Genomic DNA, 14126 nt, shown 5'->3' with positions numbered 1-14126 from the left:
AGAAGGCAAGACAAGAAACAATGGGTAGAAACTAATCTAACTAAACTATCTAAACTAACTAACCTAGAACTAAGGAGAATTTCCTGACAGTGAGGACAATTAACCAGTGGAACACCTTGCCTCCAGAAGTTATGGATGCTCCCATCACTGGAGGCTTTTAAGAAGAGACTGGATAGCTTCTTACTTGTCTTGAATGGTAAAGGGTCTCCTGCTTGAGCAGAGGGTTGGACTAGAAGACCTCCAGGGTCCCTTCCAACTCTTAGTATTCTGTTATTCAAAGGAGACGCCATCAATGATCTAAGAATTTCATAATATATTGTTTATTTTTAGACAAGCCCGATCTAAGAATTTCATAATATATTTTTTATTTTTAGACAAGCCCGTCTTGCTTGTACCGGAATCCTTGAGGTGAATTGCCAATTTACACCATTATTTCCCCCCATATACTTGAAAAAAAAATCATGCATCTGCTTAAGTATATTTACAAGAGGTAGAGTGGAATTGTGACTATAGCCAGGGCTTTTTTTCTCATAGAATGCTCAGAACGGAGTTCCGGCACCTTTTTTGGGATGGAACCTTGTAGGATAGGTAAGGCAGGTTGTATGACATGTGTGAGTTCCGGCACCTTTTTCTTTTACAAAAAAAGCACTGACTATAGCACTACACGAAACTCACTTGTCAAACCAACAACGGAGCCGGATTGGCTGAAGAAACGGGTGAACAAAGGTTTTCACCGTTGGGCGAGGCGAGACACTGCATGCAATCCGATGCCTACTGGAGGACACCTCCGACCTTCGCTGCGTCCCGGACGAGATATTTCTTCCTGACCCACCGGGCTTTGTCAGCCCGCTGCTGCCGGTACCCGGGCTGGGGTCCACGCCTCCTCCGCCCGCCCAGGTTCGCGGCGGGCTCGGAAGGGGTTGCTGCGCGCGCCGGGAGACCGGTAGGTAGGTAGGTCCGGCTGCGTGGGTTGCCCAGGCGCGCGCGCGCCGCCACCTTTGTGGCGTCGGAGGAGCACGTTGCCTTCTCTCCTAGAGCCCGGGGCGCGAGGGGCGGGGCTAAAAAATAAATAAATAACCTTCGCCGCCGCGGGAACGCAGCGGCAGGCGGGCTTGCGCCTGGCAGCCGGGCGAGCGCCGCCGCTGTCACTGCAGCGAGTTTGCTGCAGTTTCCCCCCCCCCCCCGCCCCACACACACACTCGAGCTGCCTTGGCGCCTCAGGCCGCCCGTGCTGCAGCCCGCTCCGGTAGGCATGCTCACCCTTTTGCTGGTCTCGGGAGGCTCCATCTGGCTCTTTTGGGGTAAGTCTCAGCCCTTCGCCCGCAGTGCCTGTGCCGCAGTCCGAGGGCTTATAAAGAGGGGTTTCTCTTCACTCCCCACCCCACCCCCCCAATTGTAAGAAAATGAAGTAAGGTATCTTTGCCCGTTGGTCAACGGCACAAGCTCTGGCTTCCTCCCCCCCCCGCCCCTCCACCTCTCCCGGCTGCAGCTGCTTGAACGTGTCGCGGCTTCTAGGGGTCACCTCTTCGTCCTCTTCTCGTGTGAATGAGCTTAAGAGAGGTTGTTTAGCTGCCATTCCAGGAAAAGCGGGACAAAAGGCGGCGGGGTGGTTGTGGTTGTGTGTGTGTCTGTGTGTGTGTGTGTGTGAGAGAGAGAGAGAGGGGGGGGAACGGTGTTGGAAAATGACGGGTGCGCTCGGATCGACACTTTTGCAGTCCTGGGTCTAGAACAGGGGTCGGCAACCTCGGCTCTTTTATGACTCGTGGACTTTAACTCCCAGAATTCCTGAGCCAGCTATGCTGGCTCAGGAATTCTGGGAGTTGAAGTCCACGAGTCATAAAAGAGCCGAGGTTGCCGACCCCTGGTCTAGAATAAAAGGCTCGAGCCGGGGATGGACCGAAACGGATAAATAAATCACTCCGTTTCTCCGTAGCGACTTGGGGGGGGGAAACTGTACACACGCCTGAGCGTTGGTGAAGCCGAGGTTCGGTTTCTCCGCTCTGATGTCAAAAGTGGGGCGAGATGCGGGGATGGGTGGGCGCATGCGCCTCGGGAAACCGCTTTACGGCGGCATTGCACGTAGAAATGACGCTCGGCGATTTAAAGAGGAGGGGATCAAAGCCGAAAAAAGGATTACCGTACTCGGGATCTGGAGTAGTGGCCGTCGTCTTCGTAGTTTCCCGAATTAGGTTCTAAGTTGCGTGATCGAAATGATTTGACATACAACTTTTGGGAGGTTAGGGCACTGAAAGGGAGACGGGGCTGAATTTGTAACTGCTGTTGTTGATTGTAATTTGCAAGCGACCCGCACATTTTATATGCTGGACATTTTTTTTAATTCCATTTATATCCCGCCCTTCTCCGAAGACTCAGGGCGGCTTACAAGCTTAGCAGTAGCCTTCATTCTATGTATATGCCTGCTTATTAGGGCTTTCACACACACCCCCAAGCGGCATTTGCAAGACATTAACTTGTTTATATCTGAAATTGTTGAGGTGCACTATTCCTAGGGACTCGATTCTTGGTCTGAAACGGATAAATGGCCTCTGAGGGTATGAAACAGTTTTGTAATCCTAGGGACGCCTGTTCTCACCAATTTAACCGTTTCTACTTGTAAGAAAAAATTCTTGCGCAGCTTTGTTTGGAGTGGGATGCACTGTATAAATCGGTCATCAAATCAATATTTATTCATGGACAGAAGCACAAAAACAAAAACGAGGGGGGATAGCCATGATTTATTTTTACAGAAAACGAAGAGTCCGGTTAATGGATGTCATGTCCATTGTTTTGGGAGATGGCTATGATCGTCCTAGTATTTGAAAGTGTAGGTAGGCATAGATAGTGTGTTTTTTGTTTTATGCATTCCAGCAGCATGCTGGTGGGAAGAGCTTTTACAACTGGTCCTGAAACTCAGCCCTCTAGTTTAGCAACTATATCTCCAGCCTCAGAAAGACTTTGTCCCTTGCAGCTATCACCACCGTAGCCTCTGCAGAAGTCTTTCACTTGACTTCCCATTTCCAGTCAGCTGTAACTGAAGGACTCAAGTAGAACCTCAAGCCAATAACGCAAGGCAGGTCACTTTAGGAAAGGTAATTTTACTGTGAATAATGGTATTGAATGCTTCCGGGAAGAAAAATACTTCCAAAGGATATCAGTGTCTCAGAATAAAAATTCTTCAATATTAACTCATTTAATTGGGAACTCATGGTGAGACTATTACTTAAGACAAGATAATTCAGATCAAATTGTTATATTTGAAGTGGGGAAAATGAGGGACACATTGGTTGAATATTTGTTTATACAGTTGGCTCTGTGCTAAACTGATGTCACTGCCTTAATATCTACTGGTTTTAGGCATGCGCAGGTGCTCATCCAGAAGACCATCTAATTCACCTAAAATAAACTCAGTTTGCTCAGTCATCCTATGACACAGTCACTTCTGGGCTGCCTAGTCCAGTTTCTGAATTTTGCAGGGATGGAGGCAAATTATTATATTTTATAACAAAGCAAAGAGGATGTCTTGGGTGAGCTTTGTCTAACGTACCTATTTACCCATTGTTTAATGGAGCCTCAGATTTTGGGAGGATTTTTATCAATTGCCGGTCATGTTTATGCATTGTTTAAATGGTTGTTAAATACAGATTTGTATTTGTCTTGTTTGTGTGAGGTTCTTAAACAGTGTTAGGGTTGTTACTTAAGAAAATACAAACTAAAGATACAAATGCATGAACTGAATGAGTACCAGAACATTTGCTGTTGTGACTGTGGAATCGTCGGAAGGCAGAAGTTGGCTTTTCTTTTTGCGCACTGTATTAGTGCTCAAATTCCCCTCTGCCCCACCCAACCCTGTTCTGCAGCCAGAGACAGCAGTCTGTCAGCAAGTTGCTTTCATCCACTCTATTTTTGCAGGTCTAAAAAGCCTCAGAAAGATCCTTAAGGAAGCATAGGCAAACCACTCGGTGCATCCAGTAGGTCATGCAAGTTGTAGCTCACAAATTGTAGAAGCCTTGAATAACCACCAGACTTGCCTCAGGTCACTACATGTAAATCTGTATAATAAGAATATACTATATACTGTTCTTGTTTTGGAAATTTAAAATACTTTTCTCACATAGATGTATGTTTCGGTGTATGTGCTAAAATGTAAAGCTATGATACTCATTTATGTATAAGCTTCATCCATAAAAATAAGAGGAATAAAAGAGCTCCTCAGTTCATTAGACCAAAGTTGATTAAGTCAAATTAAATCATGCTGTGGGAAGTCAGCCCCCCCCAGAGAAAGAAATATTTTTGGAAATATTTAAAAGGCAGAATATATTTCCTAAAGAATTTTAAAAGCAGAAACCAACCCCGTCCCCAAGTCTCTCTGTCCCAAACAGAAACCAAATCTGCAAAAATGCAGATGTGATAATCTTGTCAGAAAGACTGGAGTCAGGAAGCTGGGATTAGGAAGAAAGATTCCTAGAATCAACAATTCCTCACTAAGAGTTATCAGCCACAGCCCCAGGAAAGCAGGACTGACCTTTGGGACATAATAGGATTAACCTCAAGGCAGAAAACATACATCCTTCCTCCTCCTATTTTCCCCACCACAACAACGCTCTGAATTGGGTTAAATTGAAGGAGAGTGACTGGCCCAAAGTCACCCAGCTAACTTTCATGCCTAAGGCAGGACTAGAACTCCCCGTCTCCTGGTTTCTATGCCAGCACTTCACCACTAGACCAAACTGGCTCTCTTAGTCATTTTATCTGGCCCTGGATAACAAATGATTTGTCATATTCTGATTTAAATTAGATCATGGAATTTAGTTGGAGATCTAAAAGCTTTAATCACTTTAAAATAACTAGACTGGTCCTGGGAGGTAGGAACGCTCAGTGTTACAGTACAAATTTACGTATTCCATTTAAGTAATCTTGCTTTGCTTTCCTTGATTTGTTTCTCATCCTTTGTAGTGGAAAAATAAATTTAACATTGTTTTTGTAGTACTTTAATCATATATTAGACAAAATTAGGGACAGAGAGAGTGAGTTTCGCTCTGACAGCTATCCCATAGTAAATCTCATTAAGCTCAATGGGCTGCATTTTTAATAAACATATATAGGACTGCTTGTATCATTTGTCCTGCACTCTTATATGTTACTACCTTTCAACTTTATTGCCATTTTTGGTATGTTTAATAGATTTGATACTTACCTTTAGTAGACATAATAGGAGTAAGCTGAAACTATGGATTATCTATCAGGATAGCACTATGCCTTCTACACTAACCTCATGGGAAAACTACAAATAATGAAATACATTCAGCCACACTTAAACAAGTTATGATAGGCTACATCAGATTCTAGGAATTCTACCAGATTCATATCCCCAAGTTTCAAAGAAAAAATTTATGGAAAAAGAACATTTTTCTCATAACCTCACCCTTCCGCATTTTTATTTGCTCTTCATCTTCATCTAGACCAATAGTTCTTAAACTGTTTATCCCAATTACCCTTTTACTGATGTCAAATAATGTGATTGTGCTCACCTTCCCAAAACCTCAGTCTTTATTGCTTTATAGTAAGTAGCATCTCAGCAGCAGCAGTTCCAAACTAGATTCTTAACCCACAAAGAAGTGATTGCAAATTGCTCCATTATCCCCAGAATATGCCCAAATTACTGTCTTTGTAAGAACCACTGATGTAGACTTTCCCAATTTTTTGACATCTAAGCAAGTTCATGCATCATCTTCATAATACTGAGACCAAATCCCATATTACTTAAGATCTTTCCTGACGGTTCAGTGAAGATATTTTGAAAGGTATGAGACAAATGTAAAACATAAGAAATCACATAGAGGAGTTTGCACAAGAATTTTTCTCTCTCTCCAGTCCCATTGCTGCATATTTATTTTTCAAAAGATTGAGAGGCAATCTCAAAAAGAAAAATGCCATGGTTACTGGCAAGAAATGTCTCGAGATATTTAGGAGAATAATACAATTATCTTATTTTTGTAGATTGTTTCCCAAGCAACTTGCAGATGAACAAGGCTACAGACCAGACTGATAAAGAACAGACTGGATTTCTCTACTTCAAAGTCTTAATAGTTATGCTGATTCTTTCAAAAGGAAAAAATATATATTTCACTTTCCATCAATTAAAAATACAGGCTTTATTTTCTATCAGATACCTTGAGTATTTACAGCCCAGGTCACGTCTTTTACTATTATCATACTATCTTTGACATGAAGATGTTCTGTTTGCAGAATAAATATAAAAAGGTAAAGGTAAAACTATTCTTGTCTTAGAATAAGTGATAGAAGTAAGATGGCTGACCTTGGTAGACGCTAAGTAGGATCAGCTCTGGTTAATACTTGTATAAAGGATCATTTAGGAATATTAAGGAATAGACTGGGAGGTACAGAACACAACTGGAGACAGTAGCTAACCACTTTAGCCACATGTGAGAAGCCTACAGGGTACAATAACCAGAAGTCAAGCTTGACTAAAAATGACCTTACCTTTCTATTTTGGATAATTGAAGGTTTAATATCCTGTTCTAAAAACAATTTTATTAAAGATAATAATTGCTATAGTAAAAATAATACAAAAAGAAAGAATAGAAAGAAAGTACTAAGTATAGATAGTCCTTGACTTACAACAGTTCACTTAGTCACTGAAAAAAATGACTGTTTTTCAGACTTACGGCCATTGCAGCATCCCTATGGTCACATGAACAAAATTCAGATGCTTGGCATCTATGGTATGTATTTATGATGGTTCCAGTGCTCCTGGGGTTGTGTGGTCAGCTTTTGACAAGCAAAGTCAATAGGGAAGCCAGATTCACTTGACAATGGTGTCATTAACTTAACTGCGGTGATTCACTTAACAGCTGTGCAAGAAAGGTCGTAAGATGGGGCAAGTCACTCAACAAATGTTTCACTTAGCAACATAAATTTTGGGCTCAATTATGGTCATAACTCGAGGACTACCTGTACAAAGGAAAAGGAAAAAAATAAGGGAACGGAAGGAAGGATATAGTAAAGAAAGAAAAAAAGGAAGAAAGGAGTTCCTTCCAACCTTCATCACACCAGCAACATTTTACCTCCTTAATTAACATCCAATGATCTTTTTATCGCATGTTCCATCTTTTATCTGTAAACAAATCTATAAAGTATTGTCATTTCAGCCATGGATTCTGGTAATTCTTAATGGACTTCAGCAAAAGTCCATTAAAGATTGCCAGAAATAACAACGTATTCATTTTAGTCTTGAACAAATAAACTTCCAATTTCTTCTTTTTACTTTTAATTCTCTTAATCTAAGGGACGCAGTGGCTCAGTGGGTTAGGACGCTGAGCTTGTCGATCAGAAGGTTGGCAGTTTGGCGGGTCGAATCCCGAGTGCCGTGTAACAGAGTGAGCGCCTGTTACTCGTCCCAGCTTCTGCCAACCTAGCAGTTCGAAAGCACGTAAAAATGCAAGTAGAAAAATAGGGACCACTACGGTGGGAAGGTAACAGCGTTCCGTGCGCCTTTGGTGTCTAGTCATGCCGGCCACATGACCACGGAGACGTCCTTGGACAAGCGCTGGCTCTTCGGCTCTGAAACGGAGATGAGCACCGGCCCCTAGAGTTGGAAACGACTAGCACGCATGTGCGGGGGAACCTTTACCTTTACCTTTACTCTTAATCTATATCCATTAAAGCAGACATGCCAAACTTGTGACGTCACGTGACATCACGCAATGTATCGGGATGGTTTTGCCATTGCCGGCAATGGGGTGGGCATGGCTTCTGGATGATGCGTCTGGCCCGTGGGCGGGCAGTTTGACACCCCTGCATTAATGTCATAGAATGTAATTTTATTTCTTTTTTACCCCTTCTCACGAGATTTATCCAAGCTTTAACTTCTTTTGTAAATCCAATAGAAGAGAATTATCCACTCTCTTAGTTTATTATTTGTAATTCCTTTTTGATTTTTTAAAGCATCAATTAATTTCTGTGTCAAATGAAACATCTTTTTCCATGTCATTCTTGTAGCCTGTCGTTTATAGATCCACTTTCAAAGTCAACTCTGTCTTTTCAGATAAAACTTGCTCCTCTTTTGCCATTTCTTCCCTAAGATCTTGTTATTAACATTGTGGATATTAACTTCTGATTCCATTTTTCAAAAGTGTCTTTCAGTATTTCTAATGTCATAATATTTTGTATTACTCCATAGATGTTAATTAGGTTTATATAGTCTAATTGAAATCTTTAGTTCCCTGTGATGTTCAGCTGTTAAAATTGTTTATCTCTTTTATATCTTAGAAAAAATTCAAAATAAGTTGGCTTTTCCATGGACACTGTATTCCTAGCTTTGTAAGAAGCAAGTTACCCCCTTATTTTCTGCATGCAACATATATCAATAACCAATATGCAGGTGATACACAGTTTTACGTCTCCACCCCCAGTGATACAAAAGATGCTGTGGATATCCTGTCTCAGTGCCTGGATGCTGTAGGGATTCTGGATGGGAGACAATAGGTTTCAGATGAAACCTGGCAAGACAGAATTTTGCAGGGACATTAGGATCCAGTCGTTTATCGTTTTAGTTCTGATGGAGTTGTGTTGCCCCAAAACAGACCTGCTGGAAGAGCAGGTGTTAGTTGTGACTACTACTACATCTGTGTCAGAAACACCTACCCTCCGTCACATTCTCTAAATCACAGGTCCCCAACTTATGTGACTTGGTGGCCCAGTTGGGAAGAGGAGAGGTAAACCGGGCCACGCGAGTGGCGGGCTAATGCGCAAGCGCACAGCTTGACTTATGCAAGCGGCAGGCTGGTGCATATGTGGATGTCTATGCGTGTGCAGCTTGACTTGCAGGTGTGTGTGCGCACTCGCCCACTGATTACATAGCCCAGTTACAAATGGGCCATGGCCTGGTACTGGGCGTGGCCCGGGGCTTGGGGACCCCTGCTTTAAAGGCTAGTTTACAGGAAAAGAAATGAATAATGGGGAATTTTAATTAAAAATAGGTGCCCTCATTTATGGATAGATTTGGTAGGATTGCATTCTGATGTTCATTGACAATTGCGATGTTAATCTATTACCATAACTCTTGGTTTGCTTTACTAAAGCTACGAGTTTTAGCAATTACTATGGCATAATTTTTGGTAATTTTTCCCATAAAAAATTAGTCCATGATAAATGCAGTTCTTTAAGTTCAACATTAATATTTGCTGTCTTCCTTTGCAAAGAATTTTGAGATATTAAAATAGCTTGTTCTTTCTTGTTAATTTCTCAGTATCTGTTCTAGATCTGTGCTGAGTTTCCTGAGCAAGGAATATATTAATAGTAACAATAGTAGAGACAGGCAAATGTTGTAATTTTAATTTCAGTTTTATTTTTGCCATCAGTAAGATAACACATTTCTTCATATATTTATATTGTTTATCTCTCACATACAAATTCGTACCCAACCACACACATTCCCCCTTTCAATTAAAGGTAAAGGTTCCCCCGCACACGCGTGCTGGTCGTTTCCAACTCTAGGGGCCGGTGCTCATCTCTGTTTCAAAGCCGAAGAGCCAGCGCTTGTTTGAGGACGTCTCCATGGTCATGTGGCCAGCATGACTAGACGCCATAGGCACACGGAACGCTGTTACCTTCCCACCGTAGTGGTCCCTATTTTTCTACTTGCATTTTTACGTGCTTTCGAACTGCTAGGTTGGCAGAAGCTGGGACAGTAACAGGGGCTCACTCTGTTACGCGGCGCTTGGGATTCGACCCGCCAAACTGCCGACCATTTCAATTAGATCAACACAATTTAGAAGTCTGTGTAAAAATAATGTTATCTGGGAGCTATGAATTTGGTGGTGTTTTTTTAAAAAAGACTAATATTTATAGTATTGAAGGAGAAATAACTATAGTAGTTAAAAATGAGGCATTGGGAATACGTTGTGTGGGGGTGAGGTTATCAGGATGATGAACATTTCACAGGGGAGAGATTACAGGTGCCTTATTAATTCACCATTGTAACATGTTAAAATCATTGTGCCTGATAAGACCCTCTGAAACAGCCTGAATCTTTTGATGTCAGAAACATTTCTCTTGCCTAAAGCTTCTTAGTTTTACTGGATTAAGCAAGTTGATCTGAGCTCAAGCTGTCATAACTTCAGGAAAAAGAGAAGAATGAACAATTACTTAGTTTAGACAGACGATCATTTAATTGTTCAGGTGAATTAAGAAATTTGAATTATGAAACCACCCTGAGGCTAATCTGAATTTGAACTTTTTCAGAGTGATTTACCCCCCCTCACTGATAGGAAAATCTTAATATCTCTGCTCTTTGTAGCTAGCATTTCTGGTCTCTGGTTCCCATTCTTGGAGTGTATTCTGTTTCATCTCAGAACTACAGCATTCAAAATGAGGCATGTGAGAGAAATTTGCAAGCTACTGTGTGTTTAAGCAATACACAGGTGTGCCTTGAAAATACCGTAAATGCGATTGTAGCTGCACTATTCTACCAGGAAAAAATATATATAAGTATAAAATATATATAAAATATATATAAGTATAAGTTTATACTCTGTTTAGTACCAGTGTGGTTAATCTGAATAAAATACTTTTAGAAGTATTTTATTCAGATTAACCACACTGGTACTAAACAGAGTATAAACTTCAGAGTTTTCCAGAATATTTAATTCAGTAGAAAGTTGCTGAAAGTAGGGAGTGAACAGTAGCAACATAGTGCTCAACATATGACCACAGTTGAGCCCAAAATGTCTGTTGCTAAGCAGACAGTTGTGAAGTGAGTTTTGCCCCATTTTATTACCTTTTTTGCCATAGTTATTAAGTGAATCATGCAGTCACTAATCTGGCTTCCCCCATTGACTTTGCTTGTCAGAAGCCGGCTGGAATGGTTACAAGTGGTGATTGCATGACCCCAGGACACTGCAACCATCATAAATACATGCCATTTGTCAAGTGTCCAAATTTTGATAATGTGACTATGGGGATGCTGCAATGGTTGTAAGTCACTTTTTTCAGTGTGCTGCAGCTGCCAAAAAAGCCAACACAGTGTTAGGCTGCATTAACAGAGGGATAGAATCAAGATCACGTGAAGTACTAATACCACTTTACAATGCCTTGGTATGGCCACACTTGGAATACTGCATCCAGTTTTGGTCACCACAGTGTAAAAAAGATGTTGAGACTCTAGAAAGGGTACAGAGAAGAGCAACAAAGATTATTGGGGGACTGGAGCTAAAACATATAGGGAACGGTTGCTGGAATTGGGTATGTGTAGTAACGAAGAGAAGGGTGAGGGGTGACATGATAGCAGTGTTCCAATATCTCAGGGGCTGCCACAAAGAAGAGGGATTCAAGCTATTCTCCAAAGCACCTGAAAGCAGGACAAGAAGCAACGGATGGAAACTAGTCAAGGAAAGAAGCAACCTAGAACTAAGGAGAAACTTCCTGACAGTTAGAACAATTAACCAGTGGAACAACCTGCCTCCAGAGGTGGTGAATGCTCCAACACTGGAAGTTTTTAAGAAGAGACTGGACAGCCATTTGCCTGAAATGGTATAGGGTTTCCTGCCTGAGCAAGGGGTTGGACTAGATTACCTCCAAGGTCCCTTCCAAATAATAATAATAATAATAATAATAATAATAATAATAATAATAATAATAATAATAATAATAATAATAATTACCTTGACTTGGTGAAGGGATCCAACTGTATTTTGCTGTCTAGCAGTGTTGTAGGTTGGAGATTGGCTTGATGGACAAACAGCTTTCAGATGTTTGAAAACTGTTACTGATTTTTCTCTCTGCACTCCTGGTAAGTTTCTGGGGAACTCTAAACTTTTCTATAGTTGGGAATATCACTTTTAGAGAAACTGCACATTCTGGAATCTGCTTTGCAATTTGCTTCAGACCCTCAAGGTATTTGCTTTGCTTGCCCGGTTTTAGGAAAGGGAGTCATTTGTTTGGATATGCTTGCTGAATTGCATGTTTGTCCTTTCTTCCCTGAGATTGTCTGTCATTTGCTGCAGCAGGACTTGAATAATAAAAATAGATACTTGGAGACAAATGGTAGAAGTGAATTAAGTGACTGTCCACTAAATAATGCTGCTTGAACAGATGCCAAAAACAGAGGAACTCAGTAACACAGCAAAAGGAATAATAATGCAGTTATTATTAGTTCACCATGAAAAAAGTTAATAGTCAGACTGCAGACTTTCTTAATCTACTTCCAGTAATTATTGAAGAATTTTAGGAAGGCTATGGTATTAACCAAACTGGTGAAGAAATGACATTGAAAGCCAAATAAACAAAACTGTGGCTTACAGCAGGTGGCATTATCTAGCTAGCTGACCTTAGTTGACTGAAAACTGAGTAGGGTGGGATATATACAGGACTTGGATAGGAGACCATCAGGAATTATCAGGCTTGCATGCTAGATTTAGAAGTTAAAAAACAAAACAAAAAACAAAACCACGAATAAGGCAATGGCAAACTACTTCCATATTGATGACAGGAAAATTAGACTCATTTCATGTAATTACGGTATGTCTTTGAATAGACATTAATTTTAGCTGGAGAAAATTATACTGGGTGTTTTGAATGTTAACTGCACATTTTAAATCCTCAACATGACTTCTTCAGAGAGCAATAAGAGCGTTGCTCAAATACAGTATTTCTGATTCTCCGAGAAACACTTCAGAAACTGGAAAACTAAAAAAAAAATAGATCCCTTTTTGTATCAGTCTGATTAACCTTGTTGTGATATCATATTATGGACTGTAATGGGATGTGAGAATAACCTTGAGAAACAGGAGGAAGAGCCTCAACTTAAACATGTCCATGTGGACTAACATGATTATGATTGCTTGTATAACTCTTCTCCAAGAATAACAGGCCCCTTCCTGATTTTATCTCCTACTGCTGCATTAGAGTTGAAGCATCCAGTTACATTGGCCTCTTCTTCTGACCAGGAGCTCAGCAGTTAAAGTCACTTGTATCTCTGCTGCTAATGAGAAACCAGCAGTTTCTACCATACCTGCAGCATTCATTGTGTGATCTCAGAGAGAAAAATGTAATGAGTTTAGAATAGGATTCCATTTTTAGGAGTTGGATTTTGCCCACATTAAAAACTCCTAATATCAATTAGCTGATGCATGACAATAGAAAGGGCTTTGAGTAATAGCTTTTGCCATCAAAATGTTAGACAGCTAGCAGTATGATGAAAAGGATCTGCCTTTATCTACCAGGAAATAAAAAGAGATGGTGGGTGCAGGGCAGTGCAGAATAATTTGTTGAGCATCTGTTGAACAAAATCACTAGAATTTGCTGACAGCTGGACATTGGCCTGGGCAGAAGTTTTGCACAGTTATCTAGGAATGGTTTGAACTTGTTGAGCTTGAGGAAGTGAACAGGGCTTTTAGGACTATGAACTCAACCACCTGTTCTTTAGATCCATGCCCCTGCTGGCTTGTTAACATAGATCACAGGTCTGCAACCCGCTGCTCCGGAGCCGCATGCGGCTCTTTCAGCCGTCTCCTGCGGCTCCCAGTCCTCTGCCATGTGCAGTCCCCCCAAAAAAAAGTGGGACTAAAAAAGTTCAACCAATCAATTCAAATATGCAGGGTAGGTGCATATCTCGCCTTGGCTCCACTCTTCAGTCAAACCCTGTTCTGCGCATGTGCGCATGTACATGCATGCGCACATATTTTTTGCGGCTCTCAGGTTTTCCTTTTGTGAGGGAACCGGTTCCGAGTGGCTCTTTCACTGTTTCAGGTTGCTGACCCCTGACATAGACCAAGGAGGTGTTGTGTTCTTCTTTAAGAAGCCACCATTGGACCCCACTATCGGACGTTTTTTGTCTAGTGTCTAACCTCCCCTTTTGGGGGAAGGTGGTTGAGAAAGTGGCTGTGCATCAGCTTAAGAGGACCTTGGATAAAGCAGATTGTTTGGATTTGTTTTAGTCAGGATTCAGAGCCAAATATGGGGTGGAAATGGCATTGTTTGTGCTTTTGAAAGATCCCTGGGAAGAGTGGGATGGGGGCTATGCATCCATCATTGCCCTATTTGATCTTTCTGCAGTTTTCAATAACATCAATCATGGTATCCTTCTTGATCCGACTAGAGGATTGGGG

At 41.4% G+C, this 14126-nt stretch overlaps 1 protein-coding gene across 1 annotated transcript in view; it reads left to right on the top strand.

The window, feature by feature from the left end:
- Positions 1 to 1252: 1252 nt before the first annotated feature.
- The window catches only part of ACSL6 (acyl-CoA synthetase long chain family member 6), a gene marked incomplete at its 5' end in the record, with an annotated part of 91691 nt that continues 78817 nt past the window's right edge, over positions 1253 to 14126 (top strand). The window contains one exon of the mRNA XM_083356917.1: positions 1253 to 1301. Within this exon, the coding sequence (XP_083213043.1) occupies positions 1253 to 1301 (49 nt within the window). The remainder of the gene's footprint in view (positions 1302 to 14126) is intronic.

The sequence above is a fragment of the Vipera ursinii genome, assembly GCF_947247035.1.
Source record: "Vipera ursinii genome assembly, chromosome: 2".
In the NCBI taxonomy this organism is placed as follows: Eukaryota; Metazoa; Chordata; class Lepidosauria; order Squamata; family Viperidae; genus Vipera; species Vipera ursinii.
Note: the sequence above shows the minus strand (reverse complement) of the source record. Positions and strands in the feature narration are given on the sequence as shown.